Source organism: Telmatherina bonti, assembly GCF_933228915.1.
Source record: "Telmatherina bonti genome assembly, chromosome: 21".
In the NCBI taxonomy this organism is placed as follows: Eukaryota; Metazoa; Chordata; class Actinopteri; order Atheriniformes; family Telmatherinidae; genus Telmatherina; species Telmatherina bonti.
This window is the reverse complement of record NC_136630.1, coordinates 25,694,633-25,709,546: the sequence shown is the minus strand read 5'-3', so window position 1 is coordinate 25,709,546 and position 14,914 is coordinate 25,694,633. Positions and strand designations below refer to the sequence as shown.

Sequence of the window (14,914 nt, the reverse complement as noted above, 5' to 3'; positions counted from 1 at the left end):
GGTTTATGTCCAATTAATCCTGTTATGTTTAACAGGAAACTTTGTCAGAGCGGCTGGTTGGGTTGTACAAGCGGCTGGGTCTGTGTGTTTTGATGCCACATGTTGTAAAAATAATTCGTAGTTTCTCACCACCTCAGTTAGCTGTTTAATCAAAACAATCGGTTTTACCTGCAATAGAAATAAATGCAGAAGCGGCAACTGTCTGCTTCATGATTTCCATATTAACCACTCCCACCTCAAATGTCCAACCAATCAAACGATACTTCTCAGAACCATGCAAGAAAAAGCTTCTTCCAGCCTTATGTGTTGAAAACTGTCTTCAAACACGTCCACGAGAACAAAATCACGTCATTTTCTTCACAAGTTCTCAAAAAAAGAAAAAAGTTCTGGCTTCTTGTGGAGGATGTAACAGACTTAACCTTCTGCATGATAACAGTCCCACAAAAAGGCGGCTTTATATTTATTAGATTAGATAAATGCAATACAGAGATCCCGGCACATACTCGGAAGCAACAATCTTAACATGTAGCATAGCTGAACTAACTAAAGGAACAGGGGAAGTCGAGGTATTTTCCAGGATTCTCTTGACTATGAGAGGTGACCATCATCATCATCATCATCATCATCATCAGCTGATGGCTTCCTAAGACATATTTCCCTGTGTAACACCTACAGAATGTATATAAAAAGATGGACGTAGCCTCTGTGGTGTCACCCGTAGGTCTCTGAAGAGCTGAATTGAAGCTCGGTGGGCGGTTCCTAACATTGCCATCGTGGCAGGGGCACGCGTGTCATCTCACCCGGAAAATACAAATATGGGCAAAGAGGTGGAGCTGAGAGGGGGGCTGTGAGCGTCATGGCGGATGATTGACATCGAGCGAACTCCGAGCTGCCTGTACCTAAAAGCTAACCGAGTTAACCCGGAGATAACAGAAGGTAACCAGCTAGCATAGGTAAGCGGGCTAAAGCTAAGTCATGTTGTTAAAACCGTGGTTGTTCTACGTTCTTCTTACAGAAGGACACGCCCCTAAATATGCTGAATTTCAAGAGAGACTTACTTTTAAACGGGCAAGTTGGAAAAAATTCACTCCCCCCACAGTTGTCATGAAGGTAAACCTGACCTATTAAACCAAAAATGGATTTTTGTAGCAGGCTGCAAACATGTTTATTTCTGCTGTGATGTTGGTCTTTTTAACATGGGAGTCTATGGGGATTTGCTCTGTTTTGGAGTCCCTAGTGGATGAAGGGGGAACTGCAGTTTTCTGCACTCTCGCATAGGCTTCACTTTTAACCGCTGGAGGTTGCCGCTCGGCAAAACCTCTTATAAAAACACCTGCAAAGCTGCTTTTACTTTGCAAAGTCCATCATCGTCACTAATAATTCCTAAATGAACTGGGCTTCTGCCTCCTGGTTGAACTGAAAGTAAGCTGGTTTTCTTTCAGGAGGAGAGAACATTTATATTTCTTATTGTGTTTCAGCTGAATTTACTCTGACACAGTAACACATAGCTGGATTCTGACACTTCTGAAGTAAAATCTCACAAGTCTCAGGTTTCTGTAGAGATCAGGATTATACATACAGAACTGTCAGTTAATATACTTCAGATATACTTTTATTTATTTATACTTTATTTTGGGTATGATGCATCGGAAGAGGTAAAAATAGCGAAAGCCTGAGCAGCCAAATTGAGTCTAAAGTAGTCACAAAAGCTGCAGAACAGGGTCACGGCTTCCAGATTCTTCCCTACCATCCAGTGTTTACTGAAAAGCATTTATTAGAGCTGTTTAAGAATGTATAATAAGCCCAGGAGATGGTAAACCCTCAGAGGACTCTTCTGAAAGGAGGAAAATGGATTTTTCTGATTAGATAAGAACATTTTAGGACTTCTTCTGTAATGTTGTTTTATTTTCGTGTAAAATAAAATTAAGTGAACTATTAAACAAAAGGATTAATCATCTGTCCAATATCAACAGAAATAAAGTGAAACATGTGGAGAAAACTGGGTCTGAATCTCTTTAATTAACTAAGCAACGTTGCATCCGAGGTGTTAGTAGATAGACCAAAGTTTTAGTGATGACTTCTTCCTGCTATGCAACTATTGATTTGTGCTTTTCCTTTTATTTTCTGGTGATTGTTTCAAACAACCTTGACTGACCTGGATCACTGGCTGCTGGATCATTCCTGTTTCTTTTAAACTACCAAATATACAAAACCATGAAGAGAAATACTCTCTCAAGTCCAACAGTGTGATAACGTAGCTTTACCAGCACAACTAATACTGTGAAGAAAACATTTTCCTTTAAAGGGAAACATACTGCAGCTTCCTTTCTTCACCACGGATAAAGCTGCAGGTCTGCAGGCCATGTTGGCTTTCCTTCATCGTTCTGCTGACTTTCTTATCAGAGTTTGGTTCGTCTGGATGTTTTCAGCCCATCCTGACTGCATTTACTGCAGAAAATGTGAAAACACAAGATGCTATGTTGTTTGCTGGCAGCGTAGCCCCATCTTGTCAGGAGCAATCTGCCATTATCTCCATTTTAACACCGTTTTGCTGAACTAGATTTTTATTTGTTTGACTAAAAACAGTAAAATGTAGTAAAGAAGAGGTGGAGAAAGAAAAAAAAAGAAAGAAAAGATGAGCCTTATATGGAGTCATTAGATTTAATGTGAAAGTAATAGTTTTTTCAAGGTATTTTATTGAGATATAATAATTTGCATAATTAGGGGCATGTCTTTTTGACTGATAAGGGTCTGATATCTGGCAGGAAAAAGCCAAAGTGTAGCACAACTGGGGATTTTAGCTAGCTAACAGTGCACCTTAGTTTTAGCCCACCTTAAGCTGGTTAGCTCCTGCTAGCTCCAGGTTAGCTTGCTTAGCTCGTGGCTACAAGCAGCGTGGATTAATGGGTTTCAAACATCCACTCCCACTCTCACAGCCCCCCTGTCAGCTCTACTACTCTGCCCATTTTTGTTTTTTTCCCAGAGTGATGGTGCACATGATGCTGACAAGATGGCGATAGTAGGAACTGCTCAATGAGCTTCAGTTCAGCTCTTCAGAAACCTACAGGCAACGTTACGGAGGCCATTTTTGTCAAGAATCCTATTTTGGGTGGGAAAAACCTGTTTTTACCTATCTTTCCCGCACCTTCCCCACATTATTATAAATTTCCTGGATTATGAAAAGGTGGAAAAAAATCGACATAAGGAGACAAATCCCCTGCCGACAAGCTCTCCGAGGAGAGAAACCTGTGACTGAGACCTCTCTTTCTCCTTTTTCTTTACGGTTGCCTGGGAATTTCCTTTATTTTAAAATCCAGAACTTGACAGGTATGACAGAGGCTTCGTCCACATTTTCAGTAGGAGACAGGTCTGGACAGCAGGCAGGCCAGTCTGGTACCAGTATGCTTTTACTACAAACATGGCTTGCCATTGTTTTTCTGAAATAAGCAGGATATTAATCTTGCCCCATCCTTACTTGTGAACAACTCAACTTTTCGGAAAAGCTCCTTTTATACCCAATCATGGCACCCACCAGTTTCCAGTTAACATCTTCAACTGTGGAATGATCCAAACTGGTGTTCTTGAGGATTTATCTAATTTCCCAGTCTTTTCTTGCCCCATCCCAGCTTTCTTGAAACATGTTGCAGGCATTTATATTCAAAATGAGTGAACAATTGCAAAAAAAAAAAAAAAATAGGAAAGTTTGTTAGTTTGAACATTAAATAGCTTGTCTTTGTAATATATTAAGCTGGATATAGGTTAGAAAGGATCTGCAAATCACTGTATTCTGTTTCTATTTACTTTTTACACAACATCCCAACTCCATTAGAAGTGATGTTGCCTGTGATGAGTAGAGTACAGTTACAGCCATCAACCCCCCCAGCAGAGATAAAATCCAATGCTAAAAGCTCACAGCTCTGTCATGACGCTGCCATAGAGAGATTTTGTTCCCATCATTTCCAGCATATACCAGTTTTTAAATGCCTGACTCTGCCTTTTTCCCACGATTATTTGTTTAGGTGCCGATACCTCAGAGAGCCTGAAGTGTTTTCTCAACCTTCACATCCTGATAAACCAGGTTAACCTCTGGCAGGAATAAAACCTTTCCTTTTGCCCTTTGGTGAATTGCTTGAGCATAATTCAGATGCGCCTGCACACCTTTCTGCCTCCAGAAGCTATTATCAGCATCAAAGGTGAAGGACATGCGTTGCCATGGCTACATGTTTTGCCATTAATGTGGCCTGAAAAACATCTTTGTATCTTTATCTCTGTTTGTTTTGTTTTGATTTTTTTCTTCTCTTCCTGCAGACCTGCCTGCTTTTCTAGCTTCTCTTCATACCTCTGACATGAGAGGGCAGCGTACTCTACATAACTCCGGAGAGACCCACCCAGGTTCCTCAAAATGCTACTCATTCCTCTCGGGGGTGTTATGTCACAGCAGGTTATGATGTTGGTGCAAACAGAAAGAATTGTTCCATGCCGCATTAGCATACAAGCAGTCCCTCCTGTGAAGTCAAGCATGGTTGGCTGGTTGGAGGAAGGGAGGGGAGGGGAGTGGAGGTGGGTGGCGAGGATTCTCCTACGATGACGCAGACACCCTGCAAGGTCTATTTTTAAACCTATTGAAGTGTGCAACACCCTTTCAGTCCTGTAACCTTCAACTGTGCCTTCAAATGAAAACAAACAAAAACAGATGGAGCAGGAGGAAGAAAGTTCACCAGCAGCATCACTCAGCTCCCTCCTTCCCTCTTGAGCTTATATAACCACAGTGAAGTGTGGATTATTACTCTGTATTGCTGATATGTGGAGCTTTTAGGTTGAAGGATTGTCTGGCCTGGAATAAGAATATGGTCGAATGGATGATCCCCATTAAAATGAGTTGGCAGCAGTTGAAAGCAGCAACTAACTGAGGTTCTGTGCTGGCCAAACACACGCAGCCTGTATTCATTAAAGTCTCAGCTGCGGGTTTATCAGCAAATAACACAGGCTGGAAGGGGCTCTTTATATCCCCTTTATCTCCTCCAGTCTCTGGTCTTTTATTTCTTTCGCTGAAATGCTGAGCTTCCTTGAATTGCAGATGTGTTTCCCCATCACGTGGCTCCATCTCCGGCCCACGAGCCTCTGAAATGTCACTACAACGCTCAGTAACTGAGGAACAGGTGCAATACAACATTCACAGCAACATCTCTGATCACAGGCCTGGAATAGAACAAAGTGTTGATCCAGATCAGAAACTAACAGTACCTAATGATAATGTGCGACAGGATCCAAACGAGTGTGAAGTCATGATTCATCTCTGGTCTACTGATCTAAAATCCTCATTTTCTAAACTATGATCCTAAATTTACTGAATTTTTCTCCTGACTCTTGTCTTTGCTTTCTGGTTTAGTGCAGATATACGTAGAGCCATTTTTCCTTTTTAGGAAGTGTCACCTATGACTCACTGTGGCTTGCCCTTTGTCTTCTGAACAGCGGTTTCACAGCACACACTTTAACAATATTCATTCTCAGGTTTGAATTATATTTAAACAATGGATATAAAGAAAATTGCGTCCATTTAAACAGAAATATGAACTGCTACTTGATTTACATTTGTAATTATTTGAAAGGCAAACTTATGTACAGGTAATAAATGGCCCAAAGAGTCGTCATTTTATCATTTTCCTGATGATGGCTAAAATGATGATGGCTAAAAAATGAGAATAAAATGACTTTTAAAAAGAGATATTCATATTCATCCTGAAAGGTTTTCTTTTGTTTATTAGTTTTAGCCAACCTGACACTTTTCATTAGTGCTGTGTGCCATTTTTGATTATTCTTCCCCTGTAACACATATAGTGACATTTACACATATTAACAAATAGCACAATGTTCTATTTACTATGAAAAATAGCAAGAACGTAAGTATTGCTGGATTGGCTTTAAAAAGCCTTTGTTCTCATTGAACCAGTCTCCCAGTATAACGTAATTTCCTCCAGTAAGACTTGTTCAATAGGCAGACGGAGGTAGCTGCCACTGCCATGTTTAATTGTTTTAAACTACGATCTATCTCACTTTTATAAATGTAAAAAGAAAAACTTTGTCCACAGGTGATGAGGGACATTTCCTTATTTATTGTCCTGATACATCATGAGGCTGTCTGCCATTGTTATGGCAGAGCCCCCCTCCCCTGCTGAATGAAACTCCAGTCTCTCTCCTGTGATTAGCATTAGCAAGCATTTCCACGATGCGTTTATCAGTTCATTATATAACATCTGTCTGTTGTTGTTATTTCACTTGAAGCTAACAGCTGACTGCAGAAAGAGAGTAAATAAACATCTTTCTCCATTTGCTTTATTATAATTTAGCTAGCAAGATGCCTAGCTAGCCTGCAGCTGCTGGACCTATTAGCTTCATATTTAGCATGAAGGCATGAAAATCTCATCTCATCATCTCTCTGCCAGCAAAGTGAATACATTCCGAAAAATGCACACATATTTTAAAGGTATTGTTTGAATTATAACCCTACTTGCTGTTAAGATTTTAATCTACATCATAGCAGAAAAACACCCAACAAAACAAACACCACTCCTACATGTTGTGTGCACAGTAATGTTAGCATTACAACCCAGTATGAGTAGGGCCTGTGAGTAATAAATGGAGTTTACTGAAATGCATCTCTTTGAAGCAGAGAGAGAGCACACGATTTGTCCAAAAGACAAGATGGAGTCACAGCAAGGCAACACCCCACACCCTAGGAGTCTCCCAGCTGGTGTGACACCAGACCATCTGTGGGCCTGTTTATCCCAGAGAGCTAAGGTGGTCATGTGGAACTCAATGTGTATGTGTGAGCATGAGTGTGTGTGTGTGTGTGTGTGTGTGTGTGTGTGTGTGTGTGTGTGTGTGTGTGTGTGTGTGTGTGTGTGTGTGTGTGTGTGTGTGTCTGTGTGTGTGTGTGTGTGTGTGTGTGTGTGTTTTGCATATTGTTTTCCGCTCAGACCGCAATACCTACCGAAAAGCTGCCATTTAAGCTATAGGACTAAAGTAAACCAAGAGACATTTAAAAGCCCTGAAACTACAAAAAGTAACAATATATTCATTTCTCTCTATGTTCCACTCTCATTTTAATACATCCTCATGTCTAGGAAGGCTGACAGAAACCAGATAAAGCCTGTTATCTGACAAGGAACCAGGAATGAAAGCAAAAAGCAGAGTATCTCTACCTGCTCAAGCAAAACCTGAAGTGAGAGTTGTTTCAGCGTGACGGTGGCTCACAGGGTGGAATCACAACTAGTAACAATCACTTCTATGTCTAATCCTCTACGAGACACTCCCTCCCCGGAGTCCCTCAGGAATTCATATGCCACGCCAGGGACTCTGAGCAACTTGTTTGCTACACCAATCTGAAGTGAGATTTAGATGTTACGGCTGCAAGTAAAATCCAGGAACCTTCACTTTCTGTAAAGCCATGATTGTCATCACCCGATGGTGGAGAAATGTGTTGTCATTAGAAAACCATCTAAGGTACACTTTAAATTATTTTTTCCTAAAGTTATGTTAACTAAGACTTTAAAGGTATTTGTTCTAGCTTAAAGACACTATTGAACATTTGCCATTTTCCCATAATGTGCCCCTTATCGACAGCTAATTCGGCATCCATCTTGCATCCTACATGACCTATTAGCTCTCTCCAGTAGGCAAAAGACGATCTTACGATGAATCTTATGTTGTGTCTTTCTCTCTTTTAATCCTGTGATGGACTGGCAAGCTGTCCAGGGTGTACCCTGCCTTTTGCCCAAAGACTGCTGGGATAGGCTCCAGCTCTCCTGCGACCCTGAATTGGATTAAGCGGTTAGGAAAATGAATGAATCTCTTTTAATCTTCTTGCATTTCTTTGCTAAATCGGCAACATTGCGTGTTCAAAACAGCCAGTTCCTTTTTATATGGTAAAGCGAAATGTCACGTCATGCCCCAAATGTAAAAGTTGTATAGTGTCAGTTTCTCAGCCTCGGGATACTGCTGGGCACTGTGTCATCAAACAAGTCCGGGACGCGATGCTGAAACGCTTGACAGTAGACATGCCTGATGCCTCAAGTTCGCTACAATCTGTGACAAGATCAGACACGTGATTCGTCAGCTAATTTAATTGGCAGGCGTCTGCTGCTTGAAACTTCCCACCCTCCAATGCAAGCAAAGCAAAAGGCTCGGTACAAGATGTCAACCCAATGAAAATGAATCAGAGGTGAGGTAGTTGATGCTGAAGACCAGAACTTGTGAATGGCACCGGGTGGCTGAACGCATCAGAAGTGATGCTGTGTAAAAATCATCACCATTAGAGGTGACATGAAGCCAATAGAAGTTGCTCAGATTGTGCAGTTCTTCCAGAGCGACGCATCAACGAGGACTGTGACATGAAGGTTTGCTGAGTGGACAGCATGGAGGAGATACCAGGAGGCATGGAGGGGGGCGACCCAGCAGCAGAACTGCCAGGCCGCTACAGAATTACTGTACCTCCAGCAGGACCAAGCGGCAACCCCTGGCAGCACTAGGGGCTGCAAATGAGAGCAAATCTCCATAGACTCCCATGTTAAAAAGACCAACTTCACAGCAGAAATAAACATGTTTACAGCCTGGTTCAAAAATCTATTTTCGGTTTAATAGGTCAGGTTTACCTTCATGGCAACTGTGGGGGGAGTGATTTTTTTTCTAACTCGCTCGTTTACAAGTAATTTTGGCATATTTAGGGGCGTGTCCTTTTGATTGACAGGTACCCGACCTCCTGCTTCAAGTAAGAAGAACGTAGAACAACCGTTTTTAGCCATGACTTAGCTTTAGCCCACTTACCTCCGTTAGCTGATTAGCTCCTGTTAGCTCCAGGTTAGGGTTCGGCTTAGGAGGATAGCTCCTATGGGTGATGTCACGAAGGTCCCGTCCATCTTTTTATATACAGTCTTTGAGCAGGACATGACTACAAACTCCATAAGGGTGGCATGAGGGCCCCATGTCCACAAGTGGAGCCTGTGCTCACAGCCCAACACTGTCCAGCCTGATGGGCGGTCACTAGAAAACACTAGGCTAGACTAGACTGGCAGGTTGGTCATTGGCTTCCCTGTGCGCTTCTGGAAGAGAGTGGATTCATAGTGAGCGCAGGACAAAGAGTCTGGAGAATGTTCTGCTGCCTGAAACATCCTCCAGCATGATCAGTTTGGCAGTGGGTCAGTAGTGGTCTGGGGATGGATGTCCCTGCAGGTTTCACACAGATCTCCATGAGCTAGCTAGAGGTACCCTGATTGCCTTTAGGTACCAGGATTAGATCCTCAGACTCATTGTCCACGTTTACATGGGACTTTTAAGTCCTCTTTAATTCCAAATAAAAGTTAAATCAAACTGGTGAAAAATTACCACGTAAGAGATTTAATTTTGGTGGTGATCTGGATCACCGTTTGGATCCAGGAACTTTTGTTAGCAAAGGTTTGCACTCATAATGTAGGTATGCTGACATAAAGCTGCTGCTTTAAAATTATAATTGAAATAGCAGTGAAACTACTACCTATTATGTCTTTTTCCATGTTATGACCAAAACAACAGCAAGCAGGAAGCTTACTTTGTTTATTTCCAGTAGAAGTGACTCTGTCCAATAGGAATCCTTCCCAACCCGCTTCTCAACTCACAATTTTAAAATTGATTTTTTTTTTTTTTTGTTAAAAAATGTATTTAAATAAATCAAAATAATCCATGATAAAAATGTTTGTCATTGTTATTGGGTTTTTTTTTTTTTTTTTTTAAATCTTTTCACTTGTTTTCTTAGGTATTAAAGCAGCAGAATGATGGTCTGGCTACTGTTGTTTTTTCCTGATTGAAATAAAGATAAGTGATGAGAAAAAAAAATTTTGTACATTTTTTTGTTTGTTGGTTTTAAGTCAACAAAAATCAGAAATATCGAATAGTGAGAATTGCAATTTAAATCGAATCAGAACTCAGAATCAAATCGAACGGGACGAAAGCATACCGTCACAGCCCTACCTGCGTCAAGGCCGGATTATCCAATGAGCATTAAGGGCACAGGGGCCCACCTGGGGCCCACATAGGGCAAACACCAGCAGTTTGGACATGAAACAAAATATATATAAAAGCCAGATAGTTACACCACAGTGTCTAGAGTATTTCTATTGATACCATTGGCTGAGTGATGTTAGAAATGTTGTTTCACAGTTGCGGTGGGGAAGGGAGCCCCTTGACACACTCTGGGCCCAGGAGCTTCTGCACTTTTAATCCGGCCCTGACCTGCATGGGTTTGTGATTTGGTTTTCCATTGATCATTTAATCTCAATCATCCTCAACGATCATCTCAACACATTCCACAATGTAAAGAATAAAGACAAATATTTTCTCTGTATTTAAGGTATACTAGTTCCAGTAGGAGCAGCGGGCCCCCAGATGCTGGCACCCACGAAGAAGTTGGTCCGTCGTCATAGCCAGTCCAGGGACTTCCACCTGGGTCACCCAGGTCCAAGCCCACCTCTCCAACAACTGTTTATATTTTATCACACTGAGACAACACCAGTTTGATTAACATCGTCTTGATTTTACTTAAATACCCAACATTAGTGATGCATCTGTAGTGCATTAACGTCACATCTTCCATGCACTTTACCCGAAATCTTAATGTACCTTAACTTTATATAAGCCCAATAAAAGGCACTTCTACCATAACTGACTTTGTTTTCCTGGAGCTTTTAGGCTATTAAGCACATATAAGGTCATTTATGACCATCTAAAACAGGTTCCAGCTGAGATAAGGTGTCAATGTTTGCTTAGCCTTTGTGAGCATCACTATAATCTCACAAGGAAGGAGCATGAAGCCCGTCACAGTCGAACTGAATAGCAAATGTGACTTGATAAAAGTTTGTCGAGTCATCATCCACCATGTTGCAACAGTACCGACTGGAGAATGTGTGGTGGCAGCGGGTCATACTGGTACAAATGGCTCTCCTTCACAGCCAGGACGTCTTGAAGCTCTCACATGGTGCGGAGTAACACAGCACACAGGCTGCTTGATGGGGATTGTACATGTCATGACACAGAACGGCAACTCCCAACGTGGCTATCAGCCTTTATCTGCGTGTGCAGCTGGTTAAACATTAAAACACCAAGTCAGCGCTGATAAATGAAAGTCCACTTCCAACTGATCATGTTCAACTGTAGTTTTATTTTATTAAAAAGACCAGGGTGCAAATATGAAATTAAAAAAAATAAAGACAAGCATATCATTTTTAAGCATTTAATACAAACTTAACAATATAAACTATTTCAGTCCCTCTTAACATGTAAGACACTGACTCAAAATACTTTGTTATACCGTATTTTTTTCTTTGTCAAGTATTGCACAATGTAGGTACAAAATTAATATTCATACGATTACATTTTTGTCCATAGTATAGCAAAATCTTTTTAACCTCTTAACAGAAAATACAATTCATCTTTCAGAAAAAGCAAATATTCCTACATTTGAATTCCACCACTAAAAAGGTATGCTCTGTACACAATCTTCAGAATAGCTGATGTTTTTTTTTTTCTTTTTTCCTTTCAAAGATGGATTTATTTAACAATTATCTTTTTAAAAAAAAGAAAAATAAGGAAAAGCTGCTGCAGCCATCACAGATCACTGGAGTAGTAAAAAGATATAAATGCAACACCATGTCATAGAAACAATATATACTCTGATATCTTACAAACTCTGTACTAAATTAAATTATACAATTAGAAAAAGACCAAGTAACCCCACTTAGTAGTGCCAATTCGTAAAAATCAGCCTTGTCTTACCACCTGTAAAATACTGTAAGAGGCCAAAAACTTGAAGCTTGAGTTTTGTTTTGTTTTTTTTTCCTTTTTCTATTTTTTTGGAGTAGTTTTTTAAAGTAAAAAAAGAAAAAAAAATGTGCTTGGTTGGCAAAAAAGAAAGAAAAAACAGTGATGCACGTTGACGTAACCAAGCTTGGATGTGTTTGTACAACAAGCTTTTAGTAGAAACAAACTCAAGGGGGCGTGGTAGAAAAAAAACAAAAAAAAACAAAAAACACCCTTGGGCACATGCGCTTCACCGATTAAACGCCAGATCCTCCAGTCCGGTTTCTAAGTGTGCGTTTCTCGTCGTTTTTCCTTCTTTTAGCCACCGTCATTCATAAATAGCATGTTGATAAGTTTAGTTAGCCATGACCGGCTGGAATTGCTGGTTAGAATACTGCATGTTGCTCAGACTGAAGTTGAGACCGTCCATGAGGGACTTGTCGTTGAGGCTTCCGTAGGCTGCAAACATGTCAAAGGCATTGTTGTACTGCAGGGGGCCGAGCCCCAGGGAGCCCTCCCCGGGGAACATGGCTCCAGGGCTGGACTGGCCCTGGAGGCTGGGGAACACAAACTCCTTGGCGTTGGGGGACAGAGCAGAGGCCTTCTGCTGCTGTTGCTGGCCCAGGCCAAGCCCGTACAGCGAGTGCATGGATGTGGACATGGCTTTCTGCTTCAGTAGAGTGTTGACATTCAGACCCAGGTTATTGGTAGGGGAGGTGCGGGCCACCTTGCTGCTACTGCTGCCGCCGCCGCCGCCACTGCTGTTGTTGTTGTTGTTGCCGTTGTTACCACGGCCGCTGCTCTTCATCTTAGTGGAGCCAAATTTAGTGGCAGCAAAGGTGGCGGTAGTGAAGGTTAAGGGCTGGGTGGAGCGCGGCATGAACGATGGGCTCACAGCCGCAGACTGCCCGAAAGGAGGGGAGGGGGAGCTGGACTCGGAAGAAGCCCCAACCGGGTCACTGATAGGCATGAAGACCTGGGCTTCGGGATTAAAGCTGTTCTTGATCTCCTTGTCCAGCTCCGACCCGTTCTCATTGGTATCATCCACATACAACACCTTGACCGGTCCCTTCTCCCCGATCTGGTAGGAAACCTCAAAAGGGTCAATCCACACACTAAGGTCCTGAGGGAGATTATTCCGGACATCTTCGATGTCCAGCCCGCTCTCTTTGGCTGCCTGCTCCACTACAGGATCCACCTTCTCCCCTACGTGGATGCATCTGAACCCCGAACCTTTGTATGGCTTATCGGGATACCAGTGGCCTTCATACTTTTTCTTCAGCTGCCTCTCAAGCTCTTCGCCAAAGATATTCACACGTCGTCTGGGGAGTTTGTTGTACAAATAGGAAATAATAAAGTTGAGTGCTACTTGGATTTCAAGCTGCATAGCTGCTTTAGTGATGGTGGGGTTCCTTCTACCTTCAGAGCTGCCCTTTTTCTCACCGCAGGAAAAAGAAAAGAGGGGGGAAAAAAAATAAAAACTCCAAAAAAAAGGCAGCAGTTGTTGCACTTGTTCACAAAATGACTATCCACCCCTGCAGAGTAGGGCTCAAGATCTGAAATGAAATGGTCAGAAAAGAGGCGGGGAATTATTATAAAGCTGCTTAAACAAACTGATTAGTGGTATTTAATCAGCATTAAGGCTAAAAATCACTCTGTAGGGCTGCATCTGGGCTGTACAACATCAACAGCTATAAATAAACACAGGCCACTGAGTCAGATGGTGTCAGCAGTGCGTGTTCCCCAGCGGTATAGTGTGACAGATAAACGCTCCCATGGCTGACCTCTGCCAGGGCGGTGGATCTAAAGGTAGGTGTCAATAGCCGGAGATTTACGGTTGCCTCACACTGGCTCAGGAACATGTTGAGACAAAACTAGTGGCTCGTGCGTCGCAGTGAGTGAAAGACTGAGCTCATTTAGCTAAACCGAGCTGGCTGTTCTAGACAAGGCTGGATTATGCAATGGGCATTAAGGGCACAGGCCCAGGGGCCCACACCCACTTGGGGCTCATGTGGGGCCCACATAGGGCAAACACCAGCAGTTTGGACATGAATCATAATGTACATAAAAGCCATATAGTTACACCACAGTGTCTAGTGTATTGCTACTGGTACCACTGGCTGAGAGATGATGGAAATGTCGTTTTACAACGTATAATTTACCATTTTTACAATGTTGGGGTGGGTAAGGGGGCCCCTGGAACACTATGGGCCCAGGGGCCTGTGCACTTTTAATCCGGCCCTGGTTCTAGTGCTTTCCCGTGCGTCTGCTCTACAGTACGCCGAGCGTCACGTACGAGCTCGCGACGAGAATTTGCAATTACATAATCACCATTCAAAGTGTGACCACGACCATGGAGAGGGTCGCTTCGTTACAAAAACACCCATAAAGACCACCGTCCTCCGTGCTGCCCTGTTTCCATTTGCTTGGCAATGACAGTGTGTAGAAATGACTAATAACTACGCACTCTGTCAGCTAACTGTCAACATAAAAGCATTAAATCGGACTGACAGTCGGTACCAACCCATGCAGCACTTTAATTAGCTCGTTGGTTATTGATTTGCTGCTTCACAAAGCTTTTTTCTCTGTCGATACGGTTTTAAATGATCGAAAAGACTAAACAATGCACAGCTGTTTCCGCTTGTCGACGTTGCGTTTGTATTTACTTACGTGGAAATTCACTAGGTCCGTCTAAGTTCGCTCCAGGAAACGTGAAGCTCGTACAGCTTCTAATGTCGCTTTCTGAAAGGACAGAAAATGATGTTGCCGACTATGTGGCTGATCCAGGCGATTTAGCGTCAGTGGGGTATGGTGAATCCGATGTACAAGCTTCCAAGCTAACTCCCCACAGCCTGGGAGTTTTTACAACTCTGCCCTTTAAAACTTGGGTTGGTTTGTTTTTATAGAAGTCCTCCGCCACGGACACCGAGGAGGTGGTGATGCGGCTCACAGAGGTCAACACCCAGAAACGCACTCCTATTGGACATATGCTTCTTCCGTCATCAGCTACCACCAAAACTCGAGCTGTGATTGGACAATTTTGTGGTCAATTAAAGTTAGGTTTCTATTTACGGTAGTGGTTTGCCTT

At 42.4% G+C, this 14,914-nt stretch overlaps 1 protein-coding gene across 1 annotated transcript; it reads right to left on the bottom strand.

Annotated features, from left to right (window-relative positions):
• Positions 1–11,168: 11,168 nt before the first annotated feature.
• tob1b (transducer of ERBB2, 1b) lies at positions 11,169–14,687 on the bottom strand. The gene is made up of 2 exons (XM_079260702.1): positions 14,497–14,687; positions 11,169–13,382 (listed from the first exon to the last, which is right to left on the bottom strand). Exon 2 carries the CDS (start codon positions 13,211–13,213, stop codon positions 12,182–12,184), a length of 1,032 nt encoding a protein of 343 aa, XP_079116828.1. The 5' UTR covers positions 13,214–13,382; positions 14,497–14,687; the 3' UTR covers positions 11,169–12,181.
• Between the last annotated feature and the right edge of the window lie 227 nt (positions 14,688–14,914).